At 45.6% G+C, this 16,318-nt stretch overlaps 1 protein-coding gene across 1 annotated transcript; it reads right to left on the bottom strand.

Moving 5' to 3' along the window:
* Positions 1 to 1,266: 1,266 nt before the first annotated feature.
* Positions 1,267 to 11,896, bottom strand: LOC127293005 (uncharacterized). The gene is made up of 5 exons (XM_051322560.2): positions 11,567 to 11,896; positions 10,017 to 11,345; positions 8,478 to 8,863; positions 7,486 to 7,546; positions 1,267 to 2,329 (listed from the first exon to the last, which is right to left on the bottom strand). Exons 2-5 carry the CDS (start codon positions 11,274 to 11,276, stop codon positions 1,772 to 1,774), a joined length of 2,265 nt encoding a protein of 754 aa, XP_051178520.1. The 5' UTR covers positions 11,277 to 11,345; positions 11,567 to 11,896; the 3' UTR covers positions 1,267 to 1,771.
* Positions 11,897 to 16,318: the final 4,422 nt, after the last annotated feature.

Genomic DNA, 16,318 nt, shown 5'->3' with positions numbered 1-16,318 from the left:
ATGGCAGCCGGCCGCCGGCGACGGCCCCGACACTGCTTCTGCCACTCGCAGAGCCGACGGCGGCCGACCTCCCAGGGCATATACGTCAACATTTTTATCTGAACTTGCTAGCTCCACCTGAGCGTACAACTGACGAGCTACGCTGCTCTTCCTTTCAGATATTTCTGCACTATTCTCCGTCCTCACGGGGAAAGATTTCGTCCTGGCGTACCCAACTACCGTTTTGGTTGCCAGACCCATTGGGTGTCCTTTCCATCGTTGCTTGCTGTGATCGATCAGCAACGTTAATATGAACAAAGTTTTTTTTTTAAATAATGCAAAAGATTTGCCACTTCCATTAATCAAGGACAAGGTTTTTAGGACAAATGCCTTGTTGACGCCAAGAACTTGACATACAACATTACTCTTCCGGGATCGTCAAGAATTCCGCATCGGCGATGCTCCACATTTTGGCCTCGTCATTTGATCTTTGTGATTACAATGTGAGCCAGCCAAGCGTGATGACTGAAAACTCTTGCATTTCGTTCTTTCTAAATCACCCAAGACACAAGCATAAGAAGTGAGGCCATAGCCTTTCAGGAGTTTCCATGTCCCAAGGCCATCTCCATCCAGCAATCAAAAACACTTTCCTCGTTAGCCCAAAGCGCCGTATGAATGTCTAGTTGCCCACACCAAAGAAGAATGGCATTCCAAATTCTTAGGAGAAGTGACACTTGAAGATAAGGTGAGATACGGACTCTTGAACTTGATTGCGAAGCGAACAATTCCCACAATTTGGCCATCCTCTTCTAGCCAATTGGTCCGATGTTCAAACTCTATTTTGCAAAACTAGCAGAACTAGCCAAGCTAAGCTCTGTTCATCGACTGAGGAAAGAGTTTTTTTTTTGCAAATTAACTGAGGAAAGAGTTAATTAGCTCTTGGAGTTGCATTACTTCGCCTAGCTACTTACGTACTACACTGACGACTGATTGATTCATTGATTGATAGGCCCGACCATAGTCCAATCAGGCCTGTTAATGAATTCTACTGTAAAAACTAGTAGCAGTTGTTGGTACTACGTGCTGTTTTCAGCAGCGATCGGAGACGAGAAACTTGCCCCGACATGGGCATCAATTGGATTCCCCAAAAGGTGGGGCAAAATCAAAGGAGCCACGCACAAGTTGCAGGTACATGCCAGCCAGCCGTGACCACACTTGTACTGGAGTGTATGTATGCACATCTACTCTTGTTTTAGCCCGTAGGCCGTAGCCATGTGTACACATAGGTTTATGTCCCCCCAATATATGCATGTATATGTATGTATGTTTCTCTTATGTTCAGTTACAGATGGAAGAAAGGAGAAAAAAATAGGTACACCAAGACTAAAAAAGGGACAAAAAACACAACATGGAACAGAACAGGAGAACAAAAAAGGTGTGACTACAACTAACATACACTTCCTATCTTTCTTTTCCTGTATACAGATTTTGCTTAGCCCCCCAACAATAATGCCTAACAAAAGCAATTAACCTAGCTAAATTAAGAATCATGTGAGGAGGAAGAATAAGAAGAAGAAAATGAAGATGACGAAGACTTGTCTCATATTAATATAGCCCATCCCATGCATCACTCTCCAGGCACCATGAAAGTTTATCTCTCTAAATCCCGATCGATCACTCTCTTCTCTTGTTGCTTTCTTCTCCCCCTTTTGATCTCCTCAATGCATGCTACTCCGGATGATGCAATGCATGTGCGTGAGCCATGAATGAATAATCAAGATATGTGTAGGCATCAGCAACCATTGTAGTCTCTCAAGGAGAACCGGCCGCTGGCGTCCGGCCCCGGGTTGCCGGCGCCGGCGTGCTGCAGGCCAAGCGTGAGTGACACGTCGCCGGTGGCCGCCCCTGTGGTGGCGGGCCCGTACCTCATCCTGACCCCGGGCTCGAACCTCCCGTACAAGTCGTCCGCGGCACCGACGTGCGCGTCGCCGCCGAGGAGCTCGACCGGGTCGAGGCCGACGAAGGCGGCGTCCGCCGCCGAGGGCCCCGCTGCGCCGGGGTCGAGCTTGTGGGGGTGGATGCCAGGCATACCGTGTTCTTGCTGGATGCCATACCTGCCGCCGCCGTGCTGCATTACTACTCCTTGCGGCTGCAAGTGTGAGTGCTGCATCGCGCCGGTGGTCGTGGGGGAGTGCATGTCGTCGGCGCCGGAGGGGTCATTGCCGGACTCTGGTCCGCCCGCCCCACCGCCGGCGGAAGAGCCCTCGAGCTCCTTCGTCTCCTGCTGGTACATCTCCTCGATCATGGGCTTCCATAGCCGGACTCGGGCGTTGATGAACCAATTCGATACCTGGAGTGGATCCAAAGGTAAATCAAAGGAATTATTGCAGGCATAGGACGGGTCCATAGAGCAATGGCGCCATGCGTGCATGCATGCATGCATGTTTGCAGGGACGTGTAGGGCAGCTAGCTACCTTAGTTCAGCAGTCCTAGCTGTCATTTTCGGTTTTACCACGCTTATTTGTCCTGTTTCGCTTGTGTCCTATGCTTTCGTTTTCAATTAGTAGTTCCTTTCCACTATTATGAACGTCAGGTTAGATGTTTATGTATGCGTCTCTGGCTCGTTGCTCATGATTAAATGGTAAATGTAATTAAATTGACATTATCCTGGCTCTTTATCCGCAAAAATAACTGCCAGGCCTCCTACCATGTTCCGTTGCAAAGATGTCACTGAAAAATATTTACATAAGAATAAGATACATATAACACTGAAAACTAAATTTCTTCGCGTGTACGACATTCATCCTAATTAATTTGTTAGGAAGTACTTTATATGGCCTCCTAGAATAATTTGGTGTGTTGAATGAAAAAGCAGCAGCAACAATAAACCATTATTATCAGACAAAATGTGTTGAACCATAAACTAAGTATATACCTAAATTTAAAATTAATTAAAGTAAGATTCTAAAGCAAACAAACATAAGAGCAACGATTCTTAGTAGTAGATCATAATATGAAATGATCAATCTAATAAATAAAATACAGAATAAATAGTTAATTGTGTTAGTATTTTTATTATTATAATTTTATATGTAGTTTAATTAGCAGCCAACGCAATGGCACGTGTATCAAATCTTTTAGCTAGTACCTGAAATGAGTTCAAAAGGGCAAGGATGCTCACACTAACTTAGATTTGAATTATGTAAGGCCTCGTGGGCATGTATGTTGGTTCACAAAATAATCGTGTATTACATCCTTAAATATTCCTTACTGGCTAACTCCTGATACATGATAGTTTATACTAACCATGATGAGCAAGTTGTTCATACGGAAATTGGACATCATATGTAATATCATGATCAAAAAATGGTGTACCTATTTTTTGCTGCATTAAGCTTCAATTTTTTCTGCATTTATCTATTTTTACCAAATTAGTGTATATGTGTATAAGTTGACTTGATTGCTTTGGGGGTTTAAGAAACCAAGTCAACCTATACACATGTACACTAATTTGAATCCCATTAAGTTTACACATATACACTAATTTGAATCCGATTAGTTCAAGGAAGAATTTCTACTGGAGAAACAAGATGAACACAAAAAATGTCAATTAACTCGGTAGAACTGAAATGTACGGATATAAAAGCAATTTTCCATGCAAAGATGATTTAAGAATTTTATTGTTTTTATTGTTTGCAAACAATTTGTTCCATCCTCCTAAAAATCATTTTTAGAATATCTTAAAATCAATTCCTGTTTTCTTTTTTTAGCTCCTTGAAATTACATTCCCCAGTCTTGAAGTTTATTCTTGTTTTTTGGAAAATGATCGATATTGGTCATGTGAAAAAATAATATTATACTAACTTTGATTTTTTGTTCACATAGTTAACACCAAAGCGAAAACAGTTTTTCTATATTAGAAAATGATTGTTTAGTACCCCCAAGGCTAGCTCCTAGGTGCTTAAATTATTTGCACAGAGATTTTTGTGAACGAAGGTAACTAGGTGGCACACATCAGTCAGATAAACTAAAAGAGAATAGATTAATTATGCTGATTCAAAATCAAGGCACATGTAGTTGGTTGCATAGAAGATACCATCGGGTTGCATAGAGAGTTTGCGGACGCATACACGATTACCACAATGTTGATGTAATCAAAGCCTTATGAAATCAACAGTTGGTTAAGATAGTTGGACCAGATCATGAATTAGAAGCAGGGATTCTCCGCCTGAATCAAATCAGGTAGGTTCACTAGTCAATTTGTAGCTATATATACGTAAAAAAAAGTTGGATGGTTAGCTTGGAATAAACGGGCCTGTACCTACAGGATAGACTCAATAAAACTACGGTGCTAACGAGGGGAGAAGGTTAATTACATTCTAAATAAGCTCTACCGAAGACATACTGCTAGCTGTAATTCATCATCATAAGTTGTGAAGTATATTTTCCTTATCAAAGTTACCGTGACACACAGCTCATAGGCTAATTTTAAATGATGTTTAGTTTGACAGAGGCACCATCCTAAAAAATACTAAATATGTTTTATAATGTTAGTTAAGGCTACCAACTGTTGTTGAGCTGAGATACGAAGAATATATGTTCACAGAGCCGAGCGGGTGTAGATTATCTCCGGATGAAGGGTTTTTCTTGTGGCCTATAGGTAGCATCGAGCCATCGACCACACACATGCATGCCTGTGGAGTTTGTTCACGAGTCCCGGAAGAGATATCACGCGACAAGGAGCTGAAGATGGACAGGGCTTGCGTTGTCGCATTGGGCAAACAGCTAAGGAAAAGTTTGTACTAACAGGCTAGAGAGGGGCATGGGTTAATTTAGGACATGCATGAGGGGTACCTGTGAAGGGACCACGTCTATCAAAGGTACAAAAGTGAGAGATGAACAGAAAGATAGACAGATACCTAAAAAACAGAAATACGAAAGCAGATATACGAATAGCTAGTGTACGCTTCCAATATGTGGATATGCCTGCACCGTCGAAAGTGCGTTGCGATAATTTCTTTAACTCTAATATGTGTGGACAATTGGATGGCTGAAAAGCACCATTATCGAAAAAATGGATGGCTAAAAAATGATGATGCATGTGGCTAGCTTGAATTTATAGGTAGACTATTATTAGCGAGATGGCATAGATAATATGAAGGCTAAAAAAATGGATAATATGGATAGCATGCATGTAGAGATAGACTATCATTAACGAATTGGTGGGGTTTTTGCTTTATTAAAGACAGGGATTGCGTGGATCTTGAAGTATGTGCATTTGTAGTACAATTACAAACATGCACTTATCTTAAATTATAATATACATGTTGTTTTTAAATAGAATATCTACTAATTTTCTTAAAATCATTAATTGGGATGGTGATACCAAAACCAAAACAAAGCACACATGACACTAAAGGAAATCCTAGACAGGCAACTACTAGAAGCCCTTTCGAAGGAAAAAATGTTTGTTGGTTGGGAGCGGGAGAACGCTAGCTCCAACCATGACACTATGATGCTCTTGTAGCCTACATTTTAAAATCAATCCGATATGCATTACAGTTAATAATTTAATATTTGAAAACTATGAGATATTTTACTAGCATTATTCGGACCACCATATAGATTTTACCTATGTAGTGGTGAATTTTGTTTGTATCAATATGTTGTATAAATTACTACAAATACCACCAAAAAAATAATAAATTTTTTAAAGCCACTTTACAACAAAATATAATATATTTTTGTAGAGGAAATAATACTTATTGTTTTGGAAAGGAGGCACACTGATTTTTTTCAATTCTACACCCATGTTGATAAATCCACATTGTGTTCTTTCTAACCTTTTGCTGAGTATGTATATATAAAAGTCCCAATTTTAGTTGTGATTTGTGTTGAATATGTAAGAATAGTGATGTTTCATATTTATATTTATGATTTTTCTAGGCTAAAAAAGAAGGATACAATTAGCCCCCACAAAGATCTAACTACCAACTGGCAAGTTAAGGCATCAACCGAAGTCGAGTCATAAATCTTCATGTGACATACTTCGCCCATGAACTGTAAGGAAAGCCCGTCGTCATAGGACATAGTATTTGTAGATGGGCACATAATCCACAAGTTAGTGAATATCCTTTAGCATGGATTTCTAGCCTACCCTAGGCGGGTCTCCATGGACGGGCATGCAACATTAGTTGGTGGTGCTCCCTTTCCACTGACGACCACCTAGCAGTGGAGCTAGAACACCCACTAACAAGAAGTCACTCACTCGAGTTGAACACACTAGTGTAGTGGTTTAAGTACCCATACGGGGATGGTCGATAAAGGGTAGTGATGCACCCATGAGATCCATGAATTTCATTAGTAAGAGAGGAAATGGGTTTAACTAGAAGGAACAACCAAAACAAAAATCCACACGAAGAGCGATACTATGGGTGACATAATTGTTACCCACTGGCCCTACACTAACCATTCGCTCGCACGGTTAGATGTCGATGAGCCGCCAACAACCAAGCTCATCACCCGCTGTCAATTTTTTTCATGAACTTCGGGCCCTTGCAGTCACAAGGTAGGGGTGTCAAGCGGCTTGAAAGGCAGTTGGAAAGAGTGTTTTGATCTGGATACAATCTAGGTTAGAAGGAGTGAAGGCTAGCTAGGTTGTGGCCAACTCGGGAACAAATAATTTGTGCCCAAGGGCAATAGGTCATGAGATGCCCAAGCGGTTGATAGCGTCGGAAAAGCGGGCAAAAGTAGAAGTTTGGTCGTTGCTGACTTGTAGAGCCCCGCACCATTTAGAGTAGGCATGATGACGGCCATCTGGCACGTAGCTCACGAAAGTCTTATCACTGGGGCCAGTGTATAGAGACAATATGTTTTATTTAGAGAGAACGTGTAGAATAACACTTCGAGTGCTCTTTTGCAGGAATGTTGTTCATTCTTATTTTATTTTTACAAACAAAAACGCCCACCATGTTCTCCATATGCTCCTTTTAAGCTGATTACGACGAGACGCTACATTACTAAATATTTATTAATGTTTATATGTGTTCAAGATATGTTAAATGCTTTTGTGGTACACAATTTGTTAAGCTGGTACTGTATTCGGTTGCAATGCGTCTAAGTAGTTGGTAGCATTTAGGGATAATAAAATATATTTACGCGGCAACTATTATCAGTTTTTCTCAGCTTCAATTTTTGTACTATTTGTTGCATGCTTGCTCATAAACCAACTAAAAATGTATACTAGATGCTATAATCAGCATCCATCTTTAGATACTCCCAAGATCAAAGGAGATAGTAGTAGTAGTTAAGACTGACGCTGCATGCAGCAGCTCTATTTGGAGATTGATGCCAAAAGGAATACTGCATGGCCACCCAATCATAGACCATGCAAACAGCACAATCGGGTAAGGTCAACAGTGCTACGGACGACACCATGCATGCATGTATATCTACGGTGTATATGCAATGCGTGCATACTGTGCATGCAGGGAAAGTGGCACAAACCTGGTTCCTGGACAGCCCCGTCTGCCTCGCCAACAGGTGCTTATCGGCGTCGCTCGGGTACCTGCATGCAGACACGGCAAACAAGGGATCAGCATGCATACAAGATGCAAAAGGGACACACGTTCGTTAAGGCTGCATGCATCCCTGCCAGCCTGAGGCCTTACTGCACAAGCAGCAGGAGGAACAGCACAAGCAGCACGGGCAGTGCACTATTCAGCAATCATATACGAATTATACGTGCGATGGTCATACAATGAATCACATGCAGTTGGATGCAGCCAAGCAGGACAAACTGAAGCGGATTCCTAGATAAATTATCCTCTGAACTTTGATCTCTCGCAGAGAGCATGGCAATGGCCGGGATAGACTTGCAACGTAAAGGTTACTACCACTCGCCCATGCTGATACTACATGCATGCAGAAGCCAGAAAAGGCTCCTACTAGGAATGAATGGATAATTGCAGGCGAAGGCAGCGTACGTGGAGCAGCTATATATGTAAGCTTTTGCGCGCGCGTGAAAAGCTTGAACAAAAGAGGAGCAGAATTCCTGCTGCTGCTACTACGTTCACTGACAGGCAGTATATCCAGCCCTGCTGCAGCCACTAGCCGCAGTAAAATTAGTGGAGAAAGTTGAATTTCTGCAATGATGGGAAAGTAATCCTGGAGCAGGAGGGGCAAAAGGGGAGGAATATGCACAGTCCCCGGCATGGCTGATGGCCCCTGCCCCTGCCGGCCGGTTGGTTTTAGCGTGGATCTCGAAAAAATTACAGCTTTAGCTAAAGCAATGCAGCAGAAAACAAGAAAGAGGGAAGAGAAAGATAGCGCAGGAACAAAGCAGAAGCTGCTGCCCCTACAACACCATGTCGACAGATCGATCCCATGCACAAAGCATAATGCAAAGTCCAAGCCAGGCTAGAAGAACCTAGAGATAGAAGAAGGAACAGTAGTACGTCTGATGCATGCAAACGGACGAACAGGTTGAGTACACGTACGGGTGTAGGAAGTGCTCGAAGAGCCATGATCGGAGGATGGAGACGGAGCGCTCGGGGAGGCCGCGCTGGGGCCGCCACGCCTCCTGCTCCATCATCCCCATGTGGTGGAAGGCGCGCTGCTGCCGGAGGCTCTGGTCGATGGCGCGCAGCCGCGGCGTCTCCCCCTTGGTCAGGCCCGACCCCGTGCCGGCGTCCTTCTCCCCCAGCAGCTCGCAGCTCTGCCGGAGCTGCCCCGCGATGGCGTCCTTGAGGCACCGGAAGTGCCGCGACATGGCCTTCTGCGCCAGCGCCGTGTACGGCGTGGCGGCGCCGAACCCCATCACCGAGTCGAAGAAGTTCACCACCATCTGCATCTGGTCGCAGTAGTGGTTGTAACGACGATCCACCTGCATGCAAAATCAACAGTTTTACCCCACTATGATCGATCACCATGCATCTTTTTCAAAGGAAATTAAAACTCAAAGTTACTACACGCAAGAAACAAACTTTGGTTGCGGGCAATTAAGGCACGGGCGTGGCGTATCATGTGTCGCTGGCACAATTATGAGAAATGGGGGTGGAAAGATCGAACGAGCGGAGGCGCATGCAGCAGGCCCACGGCAACAGCAAAGCCATGCGGCTAGCTTGCATGTGCTGATTTGTTCCTGTGCGATCGCTGATCTCTTGCCAATTATGTAGGAGGAGGAGTAATATATAGTATCTCCACGGACATGTGACTGCTACCTCTCTCTCGTACTTTGTCACTGAACTGTGCCTATTCTAACTAACAGATCGGATCCCCACACTAACCTACCTGAGCTCACTTGGGCTAGCTGAATGCTTGCTTGGAGCACTTGCTTGAACCAGCCAGATAAATTTACTAGACTAGAATCATAGCCTCTTTCACACAACACTAACCACTAATATATATACTATGATCAAGAAAACTTTCATGACGTGACAGAAATCATATACTATGTATATGTGTTGATGGATCGATGGAAATATAACAATATAAACTGGTGGCCGTACTTTCTTTCCCTTTGTGGGGAAGAAGATATGGAAAGAGAGAGTGCACAGAAAAAAAAAACATAAAGAAATATGGGGAGGCGATGAATGCTGCGGCAACAGCAGCTATCACGGCAACAACCGCACAAAAAGAAATGGGATGTTACTATGATTGGAGATCCAATATCCCCCTTGGAGTTTGCGTCGTGACGATCCCACCCAAAAGCTCTGCTCCTGCCGCAGCCACTGCAGTGCATGCCGTTGGCAGCCGCCTCCTCGATCCCTCTGTGCATGCCATGCAACTCACCTGCTTGGTAAAAAAACTCACAAGAGCCAGTTCGCTTGTTCTGGAGTTGGACACTTGGACGGCCGTACGAGCTGGCTAACCCTACCATGCTACGGGCTACCTACCGTCCGTTGCACACCTACCTGAACTACGCCGGCAAGCGCCACCGCGTCGCCGGCGGGAGCTAGCTATGGACACCATGCATGCATGAGAAAGAAAGAGATCGGGAGAGTGAGAACAGGCGTGTGTGTTTGTGGGGTACGTGCCTCGTCGAGCATGGAGATGAGCTTGGCCTTCTTGCGCTGCTGCTCGAACCGGTCGGCGGGGGAAAGCTGCGGCGGCTCCTTGGACGCCGACGAAGGCGACTGGGCGGCGCCGGAGCTGGACGCGCCGCCCTTGTTAGGGTTCGACGCCGACCCACCGGCGCCAGCGCCGCGCCCGCCGCCGCCCTTGATCGTCTGCCCGCGCCCAACGCTGCAGAACTCGTCGAGGAGCTCCTGCGCCGCGCGAGTGTACTTGGAGTTGCGCAGCACGCCCGCCACGCCGGCGGGGCCGTACCCGACGTGGAGCTGCTGCCCCAGCGAGCCCACCTGGCCGTGCAATGCTATCGGGAGCTGCTGCTGCACCGACGGCGCCTGCTGCTGCTGACGGTTGAAGTAGAGCACGCCGTCCCTTACCCGTAGCTCCTCGGCCTGCTTCGCCATCTCCAGCTGCTGCAGCGACGGCGACAGCGAGAGAGACAGGCCCTGCCCTTCCACCACTCCGCCGCCGAACGAGCCCGCGCCGTACGCCTGGAAGGCCTCGTGGTGTTGGATGGCGGACTGCGCGTCCGACGGCGGAGGCGACGTCGGCGGCGATGACCTCGACTGCTGATGCTGATGCTGAGGGTTCATCAGAAACAGCTGCATCGCGGCGGCCGGGTCGGTGGCGAGGCCCGCGATGCCGCCTGGTTGCTTGGGCGATGACGTCTCACCTAACAAATTGGCCCCGCCGGGGCCACCGCTGCCGAACCAGCCGCCGCCGTCGCCGGACGCCAAGCCGGCTACTACCCCTCCCGGCGCCTGCCGGAACCCGTAGCGGTAGTTTGCGTTCATCTGGCTGGCGAGAAGCTCGGTGGCGGAGGGTCCCGCCGGCGTCTGCGCGGAGAAGTTGAACATCTCGGCGAGCATGTTGGATGCGCCCGCGGCCGCCGCGTGGTCGTACATGGCGCCGGGCTCGGCGCCGTGGTCGTCGCCGTCGATGGGGAGCAGCCCGGCGGCGGCCGGGTCGAAACCCTGGACCCTCAGCTTGTCGCGCCGACTCTGCTGCGCCACGTGGTGCTGCTGCTCTTGCTGCTGCTGGTCCTGCTGGCTGGATCCCGCCCGGTCGAAGCCATCGGAGGAGAAGCCGTAGACGCCGCTGTGGAACCCCTGGGAGTGGGACATAGAACTCGCGGTGGCCGGCCGGCGGCCGTCGTGGATCGCCGCAGTGCTCTTCGGCTGGCTCACGTGCGCGGTCGTCTGACACGGTGGCGCCGCTATTCCCATGCTGGCGACGCCACTGTCATCATCGTCGTCGGCGCCAAGAAAACGGATCCCCACTCCTTCCGCAGCAACCTGAGAAAGTCATGGGCAACAACAACCACGGCATCAGAAAAGAAGAACCTAACAATAATTAAGAATCGGAAACCGGAGGAGAAATTTAAAAAAAGATTCCGATCTCTCCAACTCCCGCGACTTGGCAATCACGGATGAACAGCTTGAATTGAACTGAATCAAAGTAGTAGCTAGCTATAGCTAGCAGATATAGCATAGCTATTTTTCCGTCGGGCGTTTACCTATGAGTCGGAGCACATCGTTATCTCGGCGAGGGAGTGAAAGGCTTGCCAGCTCCGAGAGACCTCCTCCTCTCCATCTCTGTCTTCTCTTGTCTCCCTCTCTCCCTCTCGAAATCTCTTTATCTCTCTCTCTCGGCTATGAAGAGTGACTAACTCTATATTTTTCTCCTCCCTCCTTTGTCCGGTCGGGAGCAGCAGCAGTTCTTGGTCGCCTTGTGCAATCGCCTTCTGAAAGGGAAGAGCGACGCAAAGGGGGAGGGCGGGGAGGCTAATATACAGTCCCGTACTGCGTGGTGGCACTTGAAGAAAAAAAAACTCTCAGTTTGTGTGCTGCTGCTCTGCTGCTGATCCCTCCTGCCTGCTGCTGCTGATATCGGAATTGGACAGAGCCCAACCCAAAGGGGGGTACTAGCTAGGAAAACGTCGCTCTCTCACCTCACTCCTTTGGTATCACCCCCCCTCACTTTTATTCTTTCTAATTTCCCTCTGCGTTTAATAATCGGCGTCGTTGTTGTGTGCTAGGGTTAACTTATTATTGCTGGTGCTGCTGATGTCGTACCCTTGTTTTTCTTTGTCTCCCCTTGCTTTCTCCCCCTTCCCTTTTCCCACTCTCTACTAGCTACTGTCTTACTCTCGATCGTTACTAATAATATTGCATCCTCTGTTTTTAGTGCAACTCCATGTTCACTATATATGGATACATGAACTAAAATAAAATTATGTATGAAGTATATATATCAGTACCTACAATGCTAGATAGATATGTTCATCAAGATGTTGTGCATTATTCGGCAGAAATAAATCGGTAAAGCAAAGAAGGGGGCTAGGGGAAGGATGGGGAAAGAAAGCGACAAGGCCCTCTCTCTATCTCCACTCTGCCCCCCTCCCATCGACGGCTAGTCGGAGTTTTCTTCGACGGTTGTCTCAGTGGTGCTAGGAACAAAACGAGAGATACAAGATGGGTGAAAGAACGAGAAGTGGCAGATCAGTTCTAGGGTTGCACGGAGGACCTTCCGGCATATTTATAGGTCAAGGCAAGCACAATGGACGACGTCACGACGGTTATGTCTAGTCGGGATGCACAGTGATGCCGGTGAGGGTTTTGGGCAAGAATCTTGATGTTTTCGGATAGGACAGATGCAAGAAGGGCTGGGCGAGGCTCTGAGCTTGTCTCTAGCATCCGTGGTCGTGCTTATCGTGGCGGAGGATTGGCGTCACGTTGTTGAGCATCGCGAGGAAGTCGAAGACATTTGACTTTGATTTTATACCGAAACAATATTTGGGACGGGTCGGGTTCATGCGTGGGGATGGTGCTGGGCTACGGCTTCGGTTCCTGCTGGGCCACTGTGGTCCGCCAGGTAAGTCCTCTCTTTCCCGTTTTCTTTTTTCATTTTCTGTTTTATATTTCTGGTTTGCATTCAACTTTGAATTCCTTTATTTTTTGCAGGTTTTTGGCCTAATTTAATTCTATTAAAATTTACTAGAGATGACCACAAGATAATTTCCTAGTGTTGAAATATTTAAGATTTGGCTATAATGTTATTATTGTGAGTTTTATTCAAAACCACAAAAAGGTATGTGTTTATGTTTTATTTTATTCAACTCTATTTGAACTATTTGAAATTTGTGACTTCCTCATAATATAAATATTATTAGGCCCTGTTTTGTACTAAAAAGTTGTTGTGTACCATTATGTATTTATAGTTTTGAATATGACAAAATAGATATTCTAATAATGACAATTAAAATGCTAATTTTAGTTTTAATGTATTTTCTGAAGACTTGTTTAATTAATTAGTGATATAGAAAGGTTTTATTTTGTATAACCTTGTGATGAACTACTAGGTAAGCTTTTTTACTTGATTTGTTTTTAAGGAGATAATCTCATGGCATGGTTGATGGCTTAATTATTTCTAAAGATTTAGAATTTAGTTTTAGTGATGTTCCAAGTCATTAATAATGCAAGAGATGTGCTCTTTGCCTCCTAGAGGTGTTTATTTACTTGTCTTACAAGTTGAAACAAAATTCTAATAAAGAGTTTTAGTTAAATCCTATAATTTGTAAGATAGGGTTGAGTTGGTCTCGGTTCATGGCTTAGCTTTAATTCCAAATATGAGTAATTCATCTTACAACTTGGATTTGGGTGTTGGATTTAGTACTAGGGTTTCTCTTATGCTTTCCAATTGAAGCCCAAATAAAATTGGAAATGTGGTATAGGGTTTCCGGGTGTTAAAGGACATGTGACTAGCTAGAGAAGTAAAGAATATACCAGGTTTTGCTCTTCTTCCTAATAATAGGATGGTTACTTTAAAACATCTCGAGTTATATAAATAACTCTACATATACTCCCATCGGGAGGGCAAAATAAGTCATCCGTTGACTCAATAAAATGTGCTATTCCAACAGCCGAAAAAGCACTCGACAATATATTCTCAGAGCGCCAAAGTTGCGAACAATCTCTGAATGTCGCAAAAACTTTGCGAAGGTAAGACCCCAGATCCGTTCTGAGTGGCGTGGCGCCGTCTCTGACGTCGGTTTGCTACTTTTTCCCGTATCAACAGATACGAAGAAAAATCCTAACGGACGCGTTAGGTACCCGATAAAATATGACTGGGACTCGACATAATGGTAAGACCTTAAGCGGCACCTGTCGAAGTTTACACCAGTATCCCGAGATCATGTCCAGGGACGTGATTTTGAAGTAGGTTTTTGCGGATTGCCACTAGAGCAGTTAACTGTAGGGATTCGTTGCATAGAAAACAAAAATTTTCCTACCGCGAGAACGCAATCCAAGCCAAGATGCAATCTAGAAGATGGGAGCAACGAGGGGATGAAACGAGACTAACCCTTGAAGATTTCCAAAGCCTATAAGAGTAGGCTCTTATTGCTGCGGTAGACGATCACTTGCCGCTTGCAAAAGCGCGTAGAAGATCTTGATCACGGTGCCACGATCGGGCAGCACCTCCGTACTCGGTCACACGTTCGGTGTTGATGACGACGTCCTTCTCCCCGTTTCAGCGGGCAGCGGAAGTAGTAGATCCTCCTCGGAATCCCGGCAGCACGATGGCGTGGTGGCGGTGTTGATGGAGATCTCCGGCGGAGCTTCGCTAAGCATATGCGGGAGAAGTAGTGGAGGAGGGGTGCTAGGGTTTGGGGAGAGGGGGTGCCATGGGCGCCGGCCTCAAGGGGGCAGGGGTGGTGCGGCCAAGCCATGGGCTGCCCCCTCCCTCTCCTCCTCATTATATAGGTGGAACCCCAAGGGTTTGCCCAAAGTCTTCGAATAAGACCCCAACAGAAAAACTGCCTCATGGACGAAACCTAGAGGGACAGGGACTCTCCCCTTCCCCCTTTTCTTGGCCGGCCAAGGAGGTGGAGTCCACCATGGACTCCACCCTCCCACTTGGTTGGCTGGTTAGGGTTTGTGGAGTCCCTCCGGGACTCCTCCTTCCATAGTAATTTATTTCCGGATAATTCTAGAAACCACCTTCCATAAATTCACCGGATCATTTCCAAACTTGGAAAGTGACTTCCTATATATGAATCTTATTCTCCGGACCATTCCGGAACTCCTCGTGATGTCCTGGATCCCATCCAAGACTCCGAACAAAACTTCGAACTCCATTCCATATTCCATATCTACTTAAACGACATCAAACCTTAAGTGTGTCACCCTACGGTTCGCGAACTATGTAGACATGGTTGAGACTTCTCTCCGACCAATAACCAATAGCGGGATCTGGAGATCCATAATGGCTCCCACATATTCAACGATGACTTTAGTGATCGAATGAACCATTCACATACGATACCAATTCCCTTTGTCACGCGATATTTTACTTGTCCGAGGTTTGATCATCGGTATCACTCTATACCTTGTTCAACCTCGTCTCCTGACAAGTACTCTTTACTCGTACCGTGGTATGAGGTCTCTTATGAACTTATTCATATGCTTGCAAGACATTAGACGACATTCCACTGAGAGGGCCCAGAGTATATCTATCCGTCATCGGGATGGACAAATCCCACTGTTGATCCATATGCCTCAACTCATACTTTCCGGATACTTAATCCCACCTTTATAACTACCCATTTACGCAGTAGCGTTTGATGTAATCAAAGTACCTTTCCGGTATAAGTGATTTATATGATCTCATGGTCATAAGGACTAGGTAACTATGTATCGAAAGCTTATAGCAAATAACTTAATGACGTGATCTTATGCTACGCTTAATTGGGTGTGTCCATTATATCATTCACATAATGACATAACCTTGTTATTAATAACATCCAATGTTCATGATCATGAAACGATGATCATCTATTAATCAACAAGCTAGTTATACAAGAGGCTTACTAGGGACTCCTTGTTGTTCACATAACACACATGTATCAATGTTTTGGTTAATACAATTATAGCATGGTATGTAAACATTATCATAAACTCAAAGATATTATAATAACTATTTTATTATTGCCTCTTGGGCATATCTCCAACAGTCTCCCACTTGCACTAGAGTCAATAATCTAGTTTACATTTGTAAAGATATAACACCTTGGCCTTCCGGTGCTTTATCATGTTTTGCTCACGAGAGAGGTTTTAGTCAACGGATCTGACATGCTCAGAACCGTATGTATTTTGTAATTCATTTGCGTCTCAACGCATCACTCATTTCCAAATGAGTCGGCATTAAATATGTTTGGTCTTCTGGTGGAACCTTAATTCCGCGGTCTGAAATATGTCACTAATATTGT

This window comes from Lolium perenne, chromosome 4 (assembly GCF_019359855.2).
Source record: "Lolium perenne isolate Kyuss_39 chromosome 4, Kyuss_2.0, whole genome shotgun sequence".
Lineage (NCBI taxonomy): Eukaryota > Viridiplantae > Streptophyta > Magnoliopsida > Poales > Poaceae > Lolium > Lolium perenne.
Note: the sequence above shows the minus strand (reverse complement) of the source record. Positions and strands in the feature narration are given on the sequence as shown.